General features: G+C 49.3%; 1 protein-coding gene across 3 annotated transcripts in view; it reads right to left on the bottom strand.

The window, feature by feature from the left end:
• Positions 1-1,519: 1,519 nt before the first annotated feature.
• The window catches only part of tdp1 (tyrosyl-DNA phosphodiesterase 1), a 102,756-nt gene continuing 86,974 nt past the window's right edge, over positions 1,520-17,301 (bottom strand). Inside the window, exons 15-16 of one of the 3 annotated variants that reach the window (XM_052013480.1) lie at positions 13,844-13,958; positions 1,520-1,777 (exon numbers count right to left, since the gene is read on the bottom strand). In XM_052013480.1, the coding sequence (XP_051869440.1) occupies positions 1,704-1,777; positions 13,844-13,958 (189 nt within the window). In that variant the 3' untranslated portion in view covers positions 1,520-1,703. The remainder of the gene's footprint in view (positions 1,778-13,843; positions 13,959-17,301) is intronic. The other 2 variants (XM_052013487.1, XM_052013495.1) reach the window with 2 other exon arrangements.

The raw sequence follows: 17,301 nt of genomic DNA, 5'->3' as shown, positions 1-17,301 counted from the left end.
GGAGAGGAGGAGGATGAGAGGTGACTTGATAGAGGTGTACAAGATGATGAGGCAGAGATCGAGTGGACAGTCAGAGACTTTTTCTCAGGGCGACAATGGCTAACACGAGGGGACATCATTTTAAGGTGATTGGAGGAAGGTATAAGGGGGATGTCAGGGGTAAGTTTTTTTTTACACAGAGAGTGGTGGGTGCATGGAACGCACTGCTGGCAGAGGTTGTGGGGGCAGATATATTAGGGACATTTAGGAGACTCTTAGATAGACACATGAATGATAGAAAAATAGGGGGCTATGTGGGAGGGAAGGGTTAGATAGATCTTAGAGCAGGATAAAATGTCGACACAACATTGTGGGCCGAAGGGCCTGTACTGTGCTGTAGTGTTCTACGTTCCTGATGAATCTCCTCTACACCCTCTTCAGTGTAGGTGTGTGGCAACCAGAACCATATCTCCTATGTTACCACAGCGACTACGTTTCAAGGGATTTCACTGGCTGGGGCGGGGGGTACTCGGGGATGTCCCGAGATTGTTGGGATGCCACAGGAATTCTCTGATTGCTACACTGCAGTATCAGCTTTGATTTCAGTGAAGCCTCTTGTGTGGAACAACCTACCCAAGTGTGAATGACATGTGCAGCCATCCCATTCGCCCCAAGAATAGAAGAAATTAGGAGCAGGAATGGGCCCCTCAATCCTGCCCCACCCTTCATGGCTGATCTACCAAAGTCAAAATCAAAGTCTACTGTTGCGGGCAGGCACGGTAGTGTAGCGGTTAGCGTAACGCTATTACAGCACCAGCGACCTGGGTTCAATTCCCGCCACTGTCTGTAAGGAGTTTGTATGTTCTCCCTGTGTCTGCGTGGGTTTCCTCCGGGTGCTCCGGTTTCCTCCCACATTCCAAAGACGTACGGGTTAGGAAGTTGTGGGCATGCTATGTTGGCGCCAGAAGCGTGGCGACACTTGCGGGCTGCCCCCAGAACACTCTACGCAAAAAGATGCATTTCACTGTGTGTTTCAATGTACATGTGACTAATAAAGATATCTTATCTTATCTTACATGTACCTTCTAGACCTCTCTGGGGTTGCATAGTGCACTTGCATTAGTCCCAGTTTCCCAATAGGTCAGCAATTGCTGTTTGTTTTCAAGCATTTATGCAGTTCCCCTTTAGAAAGTTAATATTAGATCTTCATTCACTCGGTAGAATGTTTCAGCTCACTGAGTTTAAAAGAAAATACCCCTTGTTCCTCTGGAATTTTCCAGAGTGCCTTACCCGATCCGTGTGCAGGTGGGGGAGTGACTAGCCCTCTCAAAAGGAAGAGGAATAATAAATAACTTGCTGGAGGAACTCAGTGGGTTGAGCTGTGTTCTTCCAGCTTTTTGTGTGGCGCTCCAGATTCCAGTGTCTGCAGTCTCTTGTGTCTCAAAAGGAAACATTTCGATCAACAGAATAACTCACCAGCACAAACATAAACCCAAAGTGTACCGCGCCGTAGGAAGGGCAGGCTTGGAAAAGTGACATAATCATATTCCAAAAACTTTATTCTGCAAAAAACACACACAGATATAAACGACAATACATACTGGATATGCAGTGAGGATTCAGCAGGTCAGCACGTGAACTGCACTGCAGTTTTGAAATTCTGTTTGTCTGGGAAAGTGATCCGTAACAGGGCATGGAAAAATGCCTCCCGCAAGTTCCGGAAGTTACGAAGGGGCCCAGACATTTCCATAGGTGTCGGGAGCATGGAGATAAGGAATGTTCCAGATCCACGGGCGATCTGCAAGACAAAATACTTCAGCACGTTCCCCGATGTACGCGAGGTCAGATTCCATGCACTGCTCAAAAATCCCACCCACTTTACACTCGTGCTGCTGGGGAGGGAGTTCCAAGCTGTGAGGCTCTGGGAATGATGAAGGAACAGCAATACATTTCCAATTCGATGGAGTGCAGCTTGGAAAGGAACCCGGAGGAGATGGAGCTTTCACAGTGAACGGCAGGGCCCTGGGGAGTGTTGTAGAACAGAGGGGTCTAGGAGTACATGGTTCCCTGAAAGTGGCGTCGCAGGTAGACAGGGTGGTGAAGGTGGCATTTGGCACACTGGCCTTCATCAGTCAGAGCACTAGTTCAGGGAAGATTTATGAGGATGTTGCAGGGACTCAAGGTACTGAGCTATGGAGAGAGGTTGAGCAGGCTGGTTTTTATTCATTGGAGTATGGCAGAATGAGGGGTGACCTTAAGAGGTGTATGAAATTGTGAGGGGCATAGATAGGGTGAATGCACACTTTTTTTCCCCCAGAGTTGGGGAATCAAGAACTAGAGGGCATAGGTTTAAGGTGAGAGGGGAGAGATTTAATAGGAACCTGAGGGGCAACTTTTTCCACCCAGAGGGTGGTCAGTATATCGAACAAGAGGAAGTGGTTGAGGCAGGTACATTAACAACATTTAAAAGGTACTCGGACAGGTACATGGATAGGAGAGGGATATGGGCCAAACGTGGGCAAATGGGACTAGCTTAGATGGGACTCTTGGTCAGCATAGATGAGTTGGGCCGAAGGGCCTGTTGTATGACCGTGCTGTATGACTCTGTGACCTGCTGCCCGTCATCCTATCGCCATAGAAAGCATCCTATCCGGATGCATCACTGCTTGGTACGGCAACTGCTCTGCCCAGGACCGCAAGAAACTGCAGAGAGTTGTGGACACAGCCCAGCGCGTCACGGACACCAGCCTCCCCTCCACGGACTCTCCTTCACCTCTCGCTGCCTTGGTGCAGCAGCCAGCATAAGCAAAGACCCCACCCACCTGGGTCATTCTCTCTTCTCTCCTCTCCCACCAGGCTGAAGATACAGGAGCCTGAGGGCACGTACCACCAGGCTCAAGGACAGCTTCTATCCCACAGTGATAAGACTATTGAACAGTTCACTTATACGATGAGATGGACTCTTGACCTCACAATCTACCTTGTTGAGACCTTGCACCTTATTGTCTACCTGCAATGCACTTCCCTGTAGCTGTGACACTTTACTCTGTATTCTGTTATTGTTTTTACTCTGTACTACCTCAATGCCCTGTGTAATGAATTGATCTGTACGAATGGTATGCAAGACAAGTTTTTCACTGTACCTCGGTACAAGTGACAATAATAAACCAATTCCAACACCAAGAGGTCATGGGTTTCCGAGATGCTGTTGTAGTGGCCTTGGTGAGTAACTCAGTGCTTCCGTGGATGGTGCGCACAACAGCTGATGGAGAGGAGGAATGCTGGGATGGTGTGGGCTGCTTTACCTGGGATTAAGCCAAGCTTCTTGAATATTGCTGGAATTGCATTTGGAAAACAATGCCATTGGCTGCAAAACACCTTGGAACACGCTCAGGTCAGCAGGGGGGCACCGAGGTGCAGCTGGTAGACCCACCAGAGACCCAGGTTCAGTTCTGACCTCGGGTGCTGTCTGTGTGCAGGCTGCACGTTCTCCCTGTGGGCTCCCCCTGGGTGCTCTGGTTACCTCCCACATCCCAAAGGAATGCAGTTTAGTAGGTTAACTGGCCACTGTAGATTGTCCCCAGTGTGTGGGTGGGCAGTAGAATCTGGGGGGAGTTGGTGTGAATAGGCTACAGAGAAAATTAATGGTGGGAGGGGTGGAATGGGATTGCACAGTGGCCCGGCATAAACTCAATGGGTTGAATGGCCTTCTAATGCTATATGGAAATCAAAATTATTAGAGAAGGGCAAGTTCTTGCGGAGCTTCCTGGACCCAAACCTTGGAGAACGTGATGGACAACACTGGGGAAGCCTTGGGATCAGGTGGTTTGTTCTGCTGAGCTCTGCTTGATGAGTTCAGAGTACAGGAATAAAATGTGAAACAAAGAGATTGAGATCTGTTGTGGAGGGATGATGTAGTACAAAGCGAATTTTGAGAAAGCAATCCGTTCCCACTTAAGTGGCTAGCTCCTGGACTATGGACAGAAATCGTACGTGAATGGGAATTGGAAACAATAGCATCCTTATTGATCAGTGTTTGTCCGGGGTAAGTCACTCACTCAGCCACAAAGCATTTTCAACTGGATCTAAAGCTTCCTCACTCAAAGCACATTGCAGCATTTGGGAAGAAAATGACTTACTTTTATTAGGTGTCTTTGAAGCTGATTTCAAAGGGGTTGACAGCTGCTGAGATGCTTTTGAATTGCAGTCACAACTGTGAAGCAAGGAAATCAGAAGATCCCAGCAACAGATAATCTGTTTCTTGCAATGTACATTGAGGGCAACTATCAGCTAGGGTAAAAGCTGCAGAGAATCTCTCTGAAAGCAACTGGGGCTCTCTATTTATGTCTCATGTGAAGTGCTGTACCCCTGACAGTGTGGCACTCCCTCAGTACTGCACAGATATCAATGGGAAGGGCATTTATCATTACAGCAGTCTGTGGACTTCCCTCTTTTCCTAAGCATGACTGCAGAAATTATATTAGTGTAGCGGTTAGCATAACGCTTTACAGCGCCAGTGACCCGGGTTCAATTGTAAGGAGTATGTACATTCTCCTCGCGTCTGCGTGGGTTTCCTCCGGGTGCTCCAGTTTCCAAAGACATACGGGTTAGGAAGTTGTGAGCATGCTATGTTGGTGCCAGAAGCGTGGCGACACTTGCGGGCTGCCCCCAGAACACTCTACGCAAAAGATGCATTTCACTGTGTGTTTCGATGTACATGCGACTGATAAAGATATCTTATATTCTTTCCCATTCCCCAAAAGCTATCAGGCTTCTAACACAACAAGTTAGTCCTACCTGCAATACTACTCCCTCAGTACTGGATCCTCTGGATTTTTTTTACTCTGCTGTAGGATTGAAACGCACAACCTTCTGATTCAGAGGCCAGAGTGCTGCCTGCTCTCCCACAGACCAATGTAATTCAAAGACTAATGAAAAAAAATGGAAATCCATTAAGCTCCCTTGACCATTGAAGTCAGGGGAACTCATTTCAGTCCAGGAACACACAAACAAAGCCACACTAAACTAAGCAGGTTTCATCCCATCTTAGGAAGCACCTCCCTTCACCTTTTCGATGCTTCTTGAAACCAAACTCCTTGACCTTTTGGAACCCTGTCCTAATGTCACCTGATGTAAGAAGATGGCGGTAGCATGTTTGCCTTCATCGTTCTGAGTGTTGAGTATAAGTCATGTTACAGCTGTATAAAACTTTGGTTAGGCCGCGCTTGGAGTACTGTGTGCAGTTCTGGTTGCCCCATTACAGGAAGGATGTGGAGGCTTTGGAGAGGGTGCAGAAGAGGTTCACCAGGATGCTGCCTGGATTAGAGAGTATTACCTATAAGGAGACGTTGGACAAACTTGGGTTGTTTTCTCTGGAGCGTTGGAGGCTGAGGGGAGACCTGATAGACGTTTATAAAATTACGAGAGGCATAGATAGGGTAGACAGTCAGAATCTTTTCCCAGGGTGGAAATGTCAAATACTAGAGGACAGAGGTGAGAGGGGGGAAAGTTTAAAGGAGATTTGCAAGGCAGGTCTTTTACACAGAGAGAGATATGTATCTAGAATTTGTTGCCAGGGGAAGTGGTGGAAGCAGATACAATAGCAATGTTTAAGATCATTTGTACAAGCAGATGTAATGTTTAATTTGGCATCATGGTCGGCACAGATATTGTGGATGAAGGGCCTGTTCCTGTGCTGTATTGTTCTTTGTTCGATGTGGCCAATTTTGTTTGATAATTGGTTCTGCATTGAGAGGTTCTACCATCTCCGGAACTCTACATCAGTGAGAACTGTTGGTACAGAAGGTAGGTGGGGTACTTGTTATTGGTTGTGTGGAGTGAGAGAAGAAAGCTGGTTAGGCCACTGTTTCAGGACTGTGAGAAGGTTTGTTTGCCACACTACAGGAAGGATGTGCAAGCCTTTGATAGCTGAGCAGATTAGTGAAGAGGTTACCAGGGTGGGAAGTGATGCTCTGAGTTGGGTTTGTTGTCTTTGAACGGGGCAGTCATGAGAGAGACACAATTGAGGTGCATAAAGTTATGAGAGACCTGGAGAGAAAGTCACCTAAAAGCGTGATAGAAGAAATAAAATTTTGATTAAACTCCCACTTAACTCTGTGATCAAAAACTGCGCCAACAGTTCAGGGCTATTTTACAAAGTAAAATGTTAAGCCTTTGGAGAATTAGACCGTTACGGGGGTGGAGAGATGAGTTGGACCTTAGAACTGGCAAGGGGCTGTGACAGAAATCAGCCAAATGAATCTATAAGCAGTAAGCTGCCCCACCATTGGCCGGGGGCGTGCTTCCGATAAATGCTGGACACAAAATCCAACGATGAGATGTTCCAAGAAGATTCACATCTCTGCAGCAGGAGGTCTGACAGTCAGATCAAAAATAATTTGCAAAATCGAGAGGTGAGACAGGTGGAGGTGAGGGGGGTTTATTATGCGGTAAATTGTTAGGATGAGTTGGTTGGAGGAAGGGCATTGTGGGTCTGATGGGTGAGGTGGGGGGCAGTGGGATGGGTTGGGGGGGATTGGGGACAGGGTGAGGTGGGGGGGCAGTGGGATGGGTTGGGGGGATTGGGGACAGGGTGAGGTGGGGGCAGTGGGATGGGTTGGGGGGATTGGGGACAGGGGTATGGGTTGGGGGGATTGGGGACAGGGTGAGGTGGGGGGGCAGTGGGATGGGTTGGGGGGATTGGGGACAGTGGGATGGGTTGGGGGGATTGGGGACAGGGTGAGGTGGGGGCAGTGGGATGGGTTGGGGGACGGGATGGTGAGGTGGGGGGGCAGTGGGATGGGTTGGGGGATTGGGGACAGGGTGAGGTGGGGGCAGTGGGATGCGTTGGGGGACGGGATGGTGAGGTGGGGGGGCAGTGGTATGGGTTGGGGGGATTGGGGACAGGGTGAGGTGGGGGGGCAGTGGGATGGGTTGGGGGATTGGGGACAGGGTGAGGTGGGGGGGCAGTGGGATGGGTTGGGGGGGATTGAGAACAGGGTGAGGTGGGGGCAGTGGGATGGGTTGGGGGGATTGGGGATGGTGAGGTGGGGGCAGTGGGATGGGTTGGGCGATGGGATGGTGAGGTGGGGGGGCAGTGGATGGGTTGGGACTGGGTGAGGTGGGGGGCAGTGGGATGGGTTGGGGGGATTAGGGACAGGGTGAGGTGGGGGGCAGTGGGATGGGTTGGGGGGGATTGAGAACAGGGTGAGGTGGGGGCAGTGGGATGGGTTGGGGGGATTGGGGATGGTGAGGTGGGGGGCAGTGGGATGGGTTGGGCGATGGGATGGTGAGGTGGGGGGGCAGTGGGATGAGTTGGGGTGATTGGGGACTGTGAAGTGGGGGGGCAGTGGGATGGGTTGGGCGATGGGATGGTGAGGTGGGGGGGCAGTGGATGGGTTGGGACTGGGTGAGGTGGGGGGGCAGTGGGATGGGTTGGGGGGATTAGGGACAGGGTGAGGTGGGGGCAGTGGGATGGGTTGGGGGGATTAGGGACAGGGTGAGGTGGGGGCAGTGGGATGGGTTGGGGGGATTAGGGACAGGGTGAGGTGGGGGCAGTGGGATGGGTTGGGAGATTGGGGACAGGGTGAGGTGGGGGGCAGTGGGATGGGTTGGGAGATTGGGGACAGGGTGAGGTGGGGGGGCAGTGGGATGGGTTGGGAGATTGGGGACAGGGTGAGGTGGGGGGGCAGTGGGATGGGTTGGGGGGATTGGGGACAGGGTAAGGTGGGGGGCAGTGGGATGGGTTGGGGGGGATTAGGGACAGGGTGAGGTGGGGGCAGTGGGATGGGTTGGGGGATTGGGGACAGGGTGAGGTGAGGTGTGACGTGTGGGCTAACACACTAGGTGGGTGTACAGATGGGAGCCCCCTGCCCCTGCAGGGCACGCTGGAGACGACTGAAATGTTTCTGTACCTCAAGCCACTGCCTGTGTGAGAGGCCAGAAATGATCCAGCACAGGGCTCTGCTCAGGCACACAGCTCAGCGGTCGGTGATAGCTGCAATTATTGGACTGCAGGCATCCAGTTAAACAGTGGATCGAAACGCAGAGCAGGAAAGGAGCCCCCGTGACGCGGGTCCCTGCTCACGGTAGCAGCAGGTCAATGCTGTGACTCCATCACATCCTTCAGCTGGACACAGGTTTCCGTTGTGATGGGGGTGGGGAGGGCGATGGGGAGAGAAGGGGAGGGGCAGGAGTGATGGGGAGGAGAGGGGAGGGGCAGGTGATGGGGAGGGATTGAGGGAGGGATAGGGGTTGGGGACAGGAGTGACGGGTTGGGGGAGGAGTGTGGGTATAAGGGGAGGGGCAGCAGGGAGGAATGGGGGGGGACGAGTAAGGGGATGGGGGCAGGAGTGACATGGTGGGGAGAGGAGTGAGGGGGTGGGGAGGGACAGGATAAGCTGAGCCTGTCTGCATCATGACTGCCACAGAACAGAGTGCAGCCACTGAGCGGCTGGCAACCGTTTCCAAGGTTTAACCAAGGGCTCCGCGCCACAATAACATTACTACAGAGGGGGAGAGAAGCTCAAACCATTTGCAACTAATTGCCCGCTCTCCCAGATCAGACAGTGCAGCCTCTTCAGCAGATGAAGCTAATCTTAACACAAACACCCGCCCAGAAAGAGCCCTCCCCATCAGCTGTTGCTATGCCAACGGGTGCTTCTCACCAGCCTTCTTCCATTTATGTGACTGATAAAGCTCTGAGGTGCTCAGTGGGGTCAGTCCATTCATCGTGAATACCTTGTATTTCACAATAGTGTTTAGTTTCTTCTCCTTCCGGAACCTTTTAACCAAAGACCCGCCTTTCTATAGCACCTGCACCCTCCTTTCCCTGCGTCCCAAATGGCTTTGCAGCCAGTGAAGCCTTTGAGGTTTCGTCCCTCAAGGTTGCTGCACAGGTTGATAGGGTTGTTAAGAAGGCGTATGGAGTGTTGGCCTTCATTAGTTCGGGTGTTGACTTCAAGAGCCGCGAGGTGATGTATTGGTATTGGTTTATTATTGTCACTTGTACCGAGGTACAGTGAAAAACTTGTCTTACAAACCGATCGTACAGGTCAATTCATTACACAGTGCAGTTACATTGAATTAGTACAGAGTGCATTGATGTAGTACAGGTAAAAACAATAACAGTACAGAGTAAAGTGTCACAGCTACGGAGAAAGTGCAGTGCAATAAGGTGCAAGGTCACAACAAGGTAGATCGTGAGGTCATAGTCCATCCCACTGTATAAGGGAACCGTTCAACGGTTAGACCATACTTGGAGTATTGTGTTCAGTTCTGGTCGCCTCATTATAGGAGGGATGTGGAAGCTTTAGAGAGGGTGCAGAGGAGATTTACCAGGTTGTTGCCTGGATTAGAGAACACGTCTTATGATGAAAGGTTGAGAAAGCTAGGGCTTTTCTCTTTGGAGAAAGGGAGGATGAGAGGTGACTTGATAGAGGTGTACAAGATAAGAGGCATAGATTGAGTGGACAGTCAGAGACTTTTTCCCAGGGTGACATAATTTTAAGATGATTGGAGGAAGGTATAAGGGAGATGTCAGGGGTAAGTTTTTTTACACAGAGAGTGGTGGGTGCATGGAACACACTGCTGGCAGAGGTTGTGGGGGCAGGTACATTAGGGACATTTAAGAGACCCTAAGATAGACACATGAATGATAGAGAAATGGGGGGCTATGTGGGAGGGAAGGGTTAGATAGATCTTAGAGCAGGATAAAATGTCAGCACAACATTGTGGGCCAAAGGGCTTGTACTGTGCTGTAATGTTCTATGTTCTATGAATGTAGGGAAATGAGGGGCCAGATCCAATGATCAGCAATGTGAAGGTGATGGAGACAAGTTTTTTTAACCCCCATCAATGCTGGTTGAGGGATAAACACTGGGGAGAAGTAGTTACAGGGAAAAGTAGTTGAGATTGCTCAGCATAGCCTCGATGGGCCAAATGGCTTCCTTCTATGTTGTAAAGCAACATGGTGAACCATGGGACCGTGTTAAAAGGCAGAGTGTGTGAGCAATTCCCAGTGTAAAGCGCTGGTAGGTAGGGAGGTTCTCCGCGGAAGTGGACACATCATGAAACTGCTATTTAAAAACTTTAAATACTAAAGTGGAAATTATGCTCAGCAGTGAACTACTTCCTCGGTAATAGCTCATTGCTAGGTTGGAGCTGAGTATAAAAGGATGGTCCCACAGCTGATAGTGGACGTCATGAATGGTTGGCTGCTCCTGCAGTGCTGCAGCCAGGTCATCACAGAGTCATAGAGTAAGGAAACAGGCCCTTCGGCCCACCAAGGCCATGCCAACCATCAAGCACCCACTTACAACTTTCCAATGTTATTCTCTCCACATGCCTATCAACCCTCCCAGGATTAGAGTCATACAACACAGAAGCAGGCTCTTTGGCCCAACTGGTCCTTGCTGACCAAGGCAGCTATAGTGTGGAGGCTGCTTCGGGACCATGTTGAAGGCCCTGTGTGATCTTTTACATCCACTGTACTTACCTGCACTTCCCATTTACCTGTATTGGGTCTGTACCCTTCAGTGCCTTGCCAATTCAAAAGCGCTTGTCATGGATTCATAGAGCTGTACAGCACAGAAACAGGCCCTTTGGCCTAACTCGTCCATGCGGACCAAGGTGCCTGCCTCAGCTATGCTAACTCTTGATCTCTCAGTCTACCTCGTCGTGGTCCTTGCACTTCATTTCTCTACCTGCACTGTACTTTCCCTGTAACCGTAACACTACATCCTACACTCTGTTTTCTTTTTACTACCTTGATGTACTTACATACGGAATGATCTGTCTGGATGGTACGCAAAACAAAAGCTTTGCACTGTATCTGGGTACACATGACAAATAACAAACCAATAATAACCTAACATCCCTCTAAACCTTGATGCTTCTTAAATATTGAGAGAGAACCTGCTTCCTCCATCCCCTCAGGCAGTGCGCCCCATTCACCTCCACACTGCTAAATTGGCAAGTTGGTTTATCATTGTCACATGTAACAAGGCGCAGTGAAAAACTGTTTGACGTGCCATCCATACAGCTCATTTCATCACATCAGTGCATCGAGCTGGTACAAGGAAAGCAAAAACTGAATGCAGAATAAAGTGTTACAGTTACAGAGAAAGTGCAGTGCAGGCAGACAATAAGGTGCAAGGCCATGGCAAGGTAGATCATGAGATCAAGAGTCCATCTTATTTACTAGGGGACCATTCAATAGTCTTATAACAGCGGGATAGAAGCTGTCCTTGAGCCTGGTGGTACGTGCTTTCAGGCTTTTGTATCTTCTGCCCGATGGGAGGGGGGATAAGAGGGAATGTCCAGGGTGGGTGGGGTCTTTGATTATGTTGGCTGCTTCACCAAGGCAGTGATAGGTAAAGACAGAGTCCATGGAGGGGAGGCTGGTTTCTGTGATGTGCTGGGCTGCGTCCACAACTCTCTGCAATTTCTCGCGGTCTCAGGCACAGCAGTTGCCGTACCAAGCCGTGGTGCATCCAGATAGGTTTTCTATGGTACATCTATAAAAATTGGTGAGGGTCAAAGGGGACATGCCGAATTTCTTTAGCCTCCTAAGAAAGTAAAGGCACTGGTGCGCTAGGGGCAATTTATAGTGTTTTTAAATCCTTCCCCTCTCAATTTAAACCCATGCCCTCTAGATTTGGACTCCCCTACCATGGGGAAAACACTGTGGCTATTATCTACACCCCTCATGATTTTATAAACCTCTGTAAGGTCACCCCTCAGCCTCCTACACCCCTGGGGAAAAAAGTCCTAGTCTATCCGGCTTCTACTAACTCAAATCCTCCGGTCTCGGTAACATCCCAGTATACATTCTTTGCACCCTTTCCAGTTCAATGACACTCTTCCTATAGCAGGGTGACTAGAACTGCACGCAGTACTCCAAATGTAGCTTGTACAGCTGTAACATGACGTCCCAACTCCTGTACTCAATATCCCGACCGATGAAGGCCAGCGTAATGAGGCAAATTCTTCAGTGTTCCCCAGAACAGAGAACCTGTCATTGATGGGAGCTGCCACTGAGATCTGGAGTGATTGGCTGCACAGTGGCACAGCTGGTAGTACCGTTGCCTCACAGCGTCTGTGACCGGGTTCCATCCTGACCTCTGGTGCTGTCTGTGTGGAGTTTGCAGGTTTTCCCTGTGACTGTGTTGGTCTCCCCTGGTTTCCTCCCACAATCCTAAGATGTGCTGGTTGGCAGGTTAATTGGCCACTGTAAATTGTCTGTGGTGTGCCGGTGAGTTGTAGAATCAGGGGGAAATTTGGGGAGGGAATGTGGGGAGAGAGTAAAACGGGATTTGTATAAATGGCTGGCATGAACTCAGTGGGCTGAATGGTCTGTTCACGATCTACATTAACGATTTGCAAGAGGGGACCGAGTGTAGCATATCTAGGTGTGCTGATGACACTAAACTGAGTGGAAAAGCGAATTGTTCAGAGGATGCGGAGGGTCTGCAGAGAGATATAGATAGGCTAAGTGAGTGGGCAAGGGTCTGGCAGATGGAGTACAGTGTTGGTAAATGTGAGGTCATCCACTTTGGAAGGAAAAATAGAAGATCAGATTATTATTTAAATGGTGAAAGATTGCAGCACGCTGTTGTGCAGAGGGACTTGGGAGTGCTTGTGCATGAATCGCAGAAGGTTGGTTTGCAGATGCAACAGGTTATCAAGAAGGCAAATGTAATGTTGGCCTTCATTGCCAGAGGGATTGAATTTAAGAGCAGGGAGGTAATGCTGCAACTGTACAGGGTACTGGTGAGGCCGCACCTGAAGTACTGTGTGCAGTTCTGGTCTCCTTACTTGAGGAAAGATATACTGGCTTTGGAAGCGGTACAGAGAACGTTCACCAGGTTGATCCTGGAGATGAGGGGGTTAGCGTAAGAAGAGAGATTGAGTCGCCTGGGACTATACTCGCTGGAATTCAGAAGAATGAGAGGGGATCTTATAGAAACATATGAAACTATGAAAGGGATAGATAAGATAGAGGCAGGAAGGTTGTTTCCACTGGTAGGGGAGACTAGCACTAGGGGACATAGCCTCAAGATTCAGGGGAATAGATTTAGGATGGAGATGAGGAGAAACTGCTTTTCCCAGAGAGTAGTGAACCTGTGGAATTCTCTGCCCAGGTAAGCAGTAGAGGCTACCTCATTAAATATATTTGGAGACACAGTTAGGTAGATTTCTGCATAATCGGGGAATTAAGGGTTATGGGGAAAAGGCAGGTTGGTGGATCTGAGTCCGCGACCAGATCAGCCATGATCTTATTGAATGGCGGAGCAGGCTCGACGGGCCAGATGGCCTCCTCCTGCCCCTATTTCTTACGTCTTCTGTTCTATTTACATGCTGTATAACTCTACATAGAACAACAGAACGGTACAGCACTGGAACAGGCCCGACGGGCCTTGATGTCTGCGCCAACCGTGATGCCCAGACATGATCCATACCCCTCCAGTCCCTGCCTGTTCAAGTGCTTGTCTAAATGCCACTTCACAGTTCTTCCTGCAGAATTCAGTCTAAATGCCACGCTCCTGATTGCCTTTCACGACACAGATTATTTTAAGCATTAACCAAGATTAAGACAACAGCTTGCAAATACACAGAGCCTTCAACACGGTCCCGAAGCAGCCCCCACACTATAGCTACCTTGGTCAGCATGGAGCAGTTGGGCCGAAGGGCCTGTTTCTATGCTGTATGACTCTATGACTCGTGGGAGGAGGCAAGGAGAGGAGATTGAAAGCTCTGTGGAAGCGGCGAGGTTTAAGCAATCTCAAAGGAGGAGTAAGAGGTGGAGAGTTTTAGGGTGGAATTCTCATGTACAGATCACAGGTCAGTGAAGGCCATCACCTACCTTTGTTGCCATAGTACTGTGGTGGAAGGTCGTAAGGAACGGGAAAGGACATCTCCGGTGCCTTGCAGTCCGGCAGTTGACCTCTCTGTACCAGGAATCGACCTGTTCCTATCCCCTATTGGTTTAGAGAGACAGGTCAAACAATGATATGGTCAGATTCAAAGTCAAGTTTATTGTCATCTGCACAACTACACGTGTGCACAGGTACAATGAAAATCTTACTTGCAGCAGCATCACAGGCACATAACATCATATCAGCAGAATTCACACAAAAAAACAGAAATTATACACAATTTTTACATGAAAGAACATAATTAGAACAAAAAAAAAGGTCCATTGCAGTGCAAAGTGGTCAAATTAGTCATAGTGTTGCTACACTGAGGTAGTGATTAGGGTTGTGCAGGTTGGTTCAAGAACCGAATGGTTGAAGGGAAGTAGCTGTTCTTGAACCTGGTGGTGTGGAACTTCAGGCTTCTGTACCTCCTGCCCGACGGTAGCTGTGAGAAGATGACATGGTTCAGATAGTGGGGATCTAGAACTAGAACTAGGGGACATTGCCTCAAGATTTTGGGGGGGGGGGAGATTCGGGGAGATGAGGAGCTGTTTTTCCCAGAGATTAGTGAATCTGTGGAATTCTCTGCGCAGGGAAGCAGTAGAGGCTACCTCATTAAATATATTTAAGACAGTTAGATAGATCTTTGCATAGTCAGGGAATTAAGGGTTATGGGGAAAGGCAGGTAGGTGGAGCTGAGTCCACGGCCAGATCAGCCATGATCTTATTGAATGGTGGAGCGGGCTCGATGGGCCAGATGGCCGACTCCTGCTCCTATTTCTTATGATCTTTGATGATCGACGTTGCCTTCTTGAGGCAGCGCCTCATGTAGATACTCCCATCATGTGGATGCAATGGTCAGCGTGAATATACAACATGCAGTTTGACATTCAATGCAATGCAGAAGTAGCAGTCATTGTAACCTTCCTGGTATTCTGATCACACATTTCCCACACACACACACACACACACAAATGCCCCTCTAGATAAAATATTCAGGAGGCAAAAGAGCAATAAATTCATTCTGAGGGACACCCCATCCACGGCCACGATGACTCTCTCCCTCATCGGCAGCACACAGTGGCTGCCAGGTCCCAAACGCACTGCTGTCTCACCCAGGCTACTCCGACAGCGCCTCCCAAAGCCGCCACCTCCACTACCAAGGCGGCCAAGGGCAGCAGCAGGCAGATGAGAACACCACCCCCATCTGGAAATATCGGTCCTTCATCCTTGGTCTAAGTCCTGGAACTCCCTCCCCAACAACATTGCGGGAGCACCTTCAGAAGGACTACAGCAGTTCAAGAAGGTGGCTCACCCCTACCTTCTCAAAGAAGAGGAAGGATGGGCAATAAATGCTGGCCTTGTTGGCAACAGCGACATCGGAAGCATGAATGAAGAAAAATTCCTTTATTTCGTTCTCCCTGAAAAGTTTACTTAGCTTTCCCTTCAAAACATCTGCACACAAATGAGCTTCTCTCTGGGCAGTGAGGTGTAAGAACATAGAACAATGCAGCAGAGAGACAGGCCCTTCAGCCCACTGTGTCTGTGCTGACCATGACACCAATCTAAACTAATTCTATTTGCCTGCACACGGTCAATATCCCTCGATGTTTGTGTGTCTGTCTCTTAAACATTGTTATCATACCTGCCTCCACCACCACCCCTGGCAGCACATTCCAGGCACCCACCACTCTCTCTGTAACAGAATTGTCTTGTAAATCTCCTTTAAACTTTCCCCCTCTCACCTTAAAGTTTCACCCTCTTGTATTTGACATTTCCACCCTGGGTAAAAGACTCACAAGATCACAAGACTTAAGGAGCAGAAGCAGGCCATTCGGCCCATCGAGTCTGCTCTGCTACCTCACCACGAGCTAAACTATTCTCCCATCTAGCCCCAGTTCCCAGCCTTTTCCCCATATCCCTTGGTACCTTGACTAATTAGATACCTATCAATCTCATCCTTAAACACCCCCAGTGATCGGGCCTCCACAGTTGTACGTGGCAACAAATTCCATAAATCCACGACCCTCTGGCTAAAGAAATTTCTTCTCATTTCTGTTCTAAATGGGTACCCTCTAATTCTAAGACTGTGCCCTCTAGTCCTGGACTCTGACGATCTACTCTGTCTAGGCCTCTCATAGTTTTATAAACTTCTATCAGGTTGCCTCTCAGCCTCCAACACTCCAGAGAAAACAACCCAAGTTACTCCCACGTTGTCCCCTGGATTTATTAGCAACAGATTCACATTTATGGCTCCTTGGTTTGGTCTCCTTCACAGAGGAAATTTCCCCATCAAGACTTCACTGAGACGTTGTAGCCTTTTCTAACGTCTCTCAGCTCCAGTCTGATCCTGCTGAATCTTAGTACTTCCCTCTCGAGTGTCACTAAAACTCATTTTACGACGTGGAGAGTTTAGATTTACGAGGATGTTGCTGAGACTTCAGGGGCTGAGTTATGGAGAGAGGTTGAGCAGATCTGAACTTTATTCACTGGAGTGTAGGAGACTGAGGGGTGATCTTATAGAGGTGTATAAAATCGTAAGATATCTTTATTAGTCAAAGCACACAGTGAAATGCATCTTTTGCGTAGAGTGTTCTGGGGGCAGCCCGCAAGTGTCGCCACGCTTCCGGCGCCAACATAGCATGCCCACAACTTCCTAACCCATACGTCTTTGGAATGTGGGAGGAAACCGGAGCACCCGGAGGAAACCCACACAGATGCGGGGGTAGAATGTACAAACTCCTTACAGACAGTGGCCGGAATCAAACCAGGGTCGCTGGCGCTGTAATAGCCTTATGCTAACCGCTACACTACCGACAATAGGATGAATGTGCACAGTCTTTTTCCCAGGGTTGGGGAATCAAGAACTAGAGGGCAGAGGTTTAAGGTGAGAGGGGAGAGATTTAATAGGAACATGAGGGGCAACTTTTTCACCCAGAGGGTGGTCAGTATAAGGAATGAGCTGCCAGAAGAAGTGGTTGAGGCAGGTACGTTAACAACATTTAAAAGGTACTTGGACAGGAAAGATTTATAGGATATGGGCCAAATTGAGGGCAAATGGGACCAGCTTAGATGGGAATCTTGGTCGGCATGGACCAGTTGGGCCGAAGGGCCTGTTCCCGTGCTGTATAAGAACAGAAATGTGCACAGTGCTCCATGTGATCTCACTCAATGGCCATACAGAGGAAAGGGGATTGACCAGCATCAAAGCTCGGTGTGCACCAACGCCAGTGGTACAGCGGTGCTGCTGGCAGCACTGCTGCCTCCTACTCTAGGGACCCTTTGAGGAGGAGCAACTGGGAACCTAAAAGGTCAATCTCTTATTTTTAAAAAAACAACCCTGAGTTCTAGCTCCTCACAGAGCTCAGGAACAGGCCCTTCGGCCCAACATGTCCATGCCAGCCAT

Source organism: Pristis pectinata, chromosome 1 (assembly GCF_009764475.1).
Source record: "Pristis pectinata isolate sPriPec2 chromosome 1, sPriPec2.1.pri, whole genome shotgun sequence".
In the NCBI taxonomy this organism is placed as follows: domain Eukaryota; kingdom Metazoa; phylum Chordata; class Chondrichthyes; order Rhinopristiformes; family Pristidae; genus Pristis; species Pristis pectinata.
Note: the sequence above shows the minus strand (reverse complement) of the source record. Positions and strands in the feature narration are given on the sequence as shown.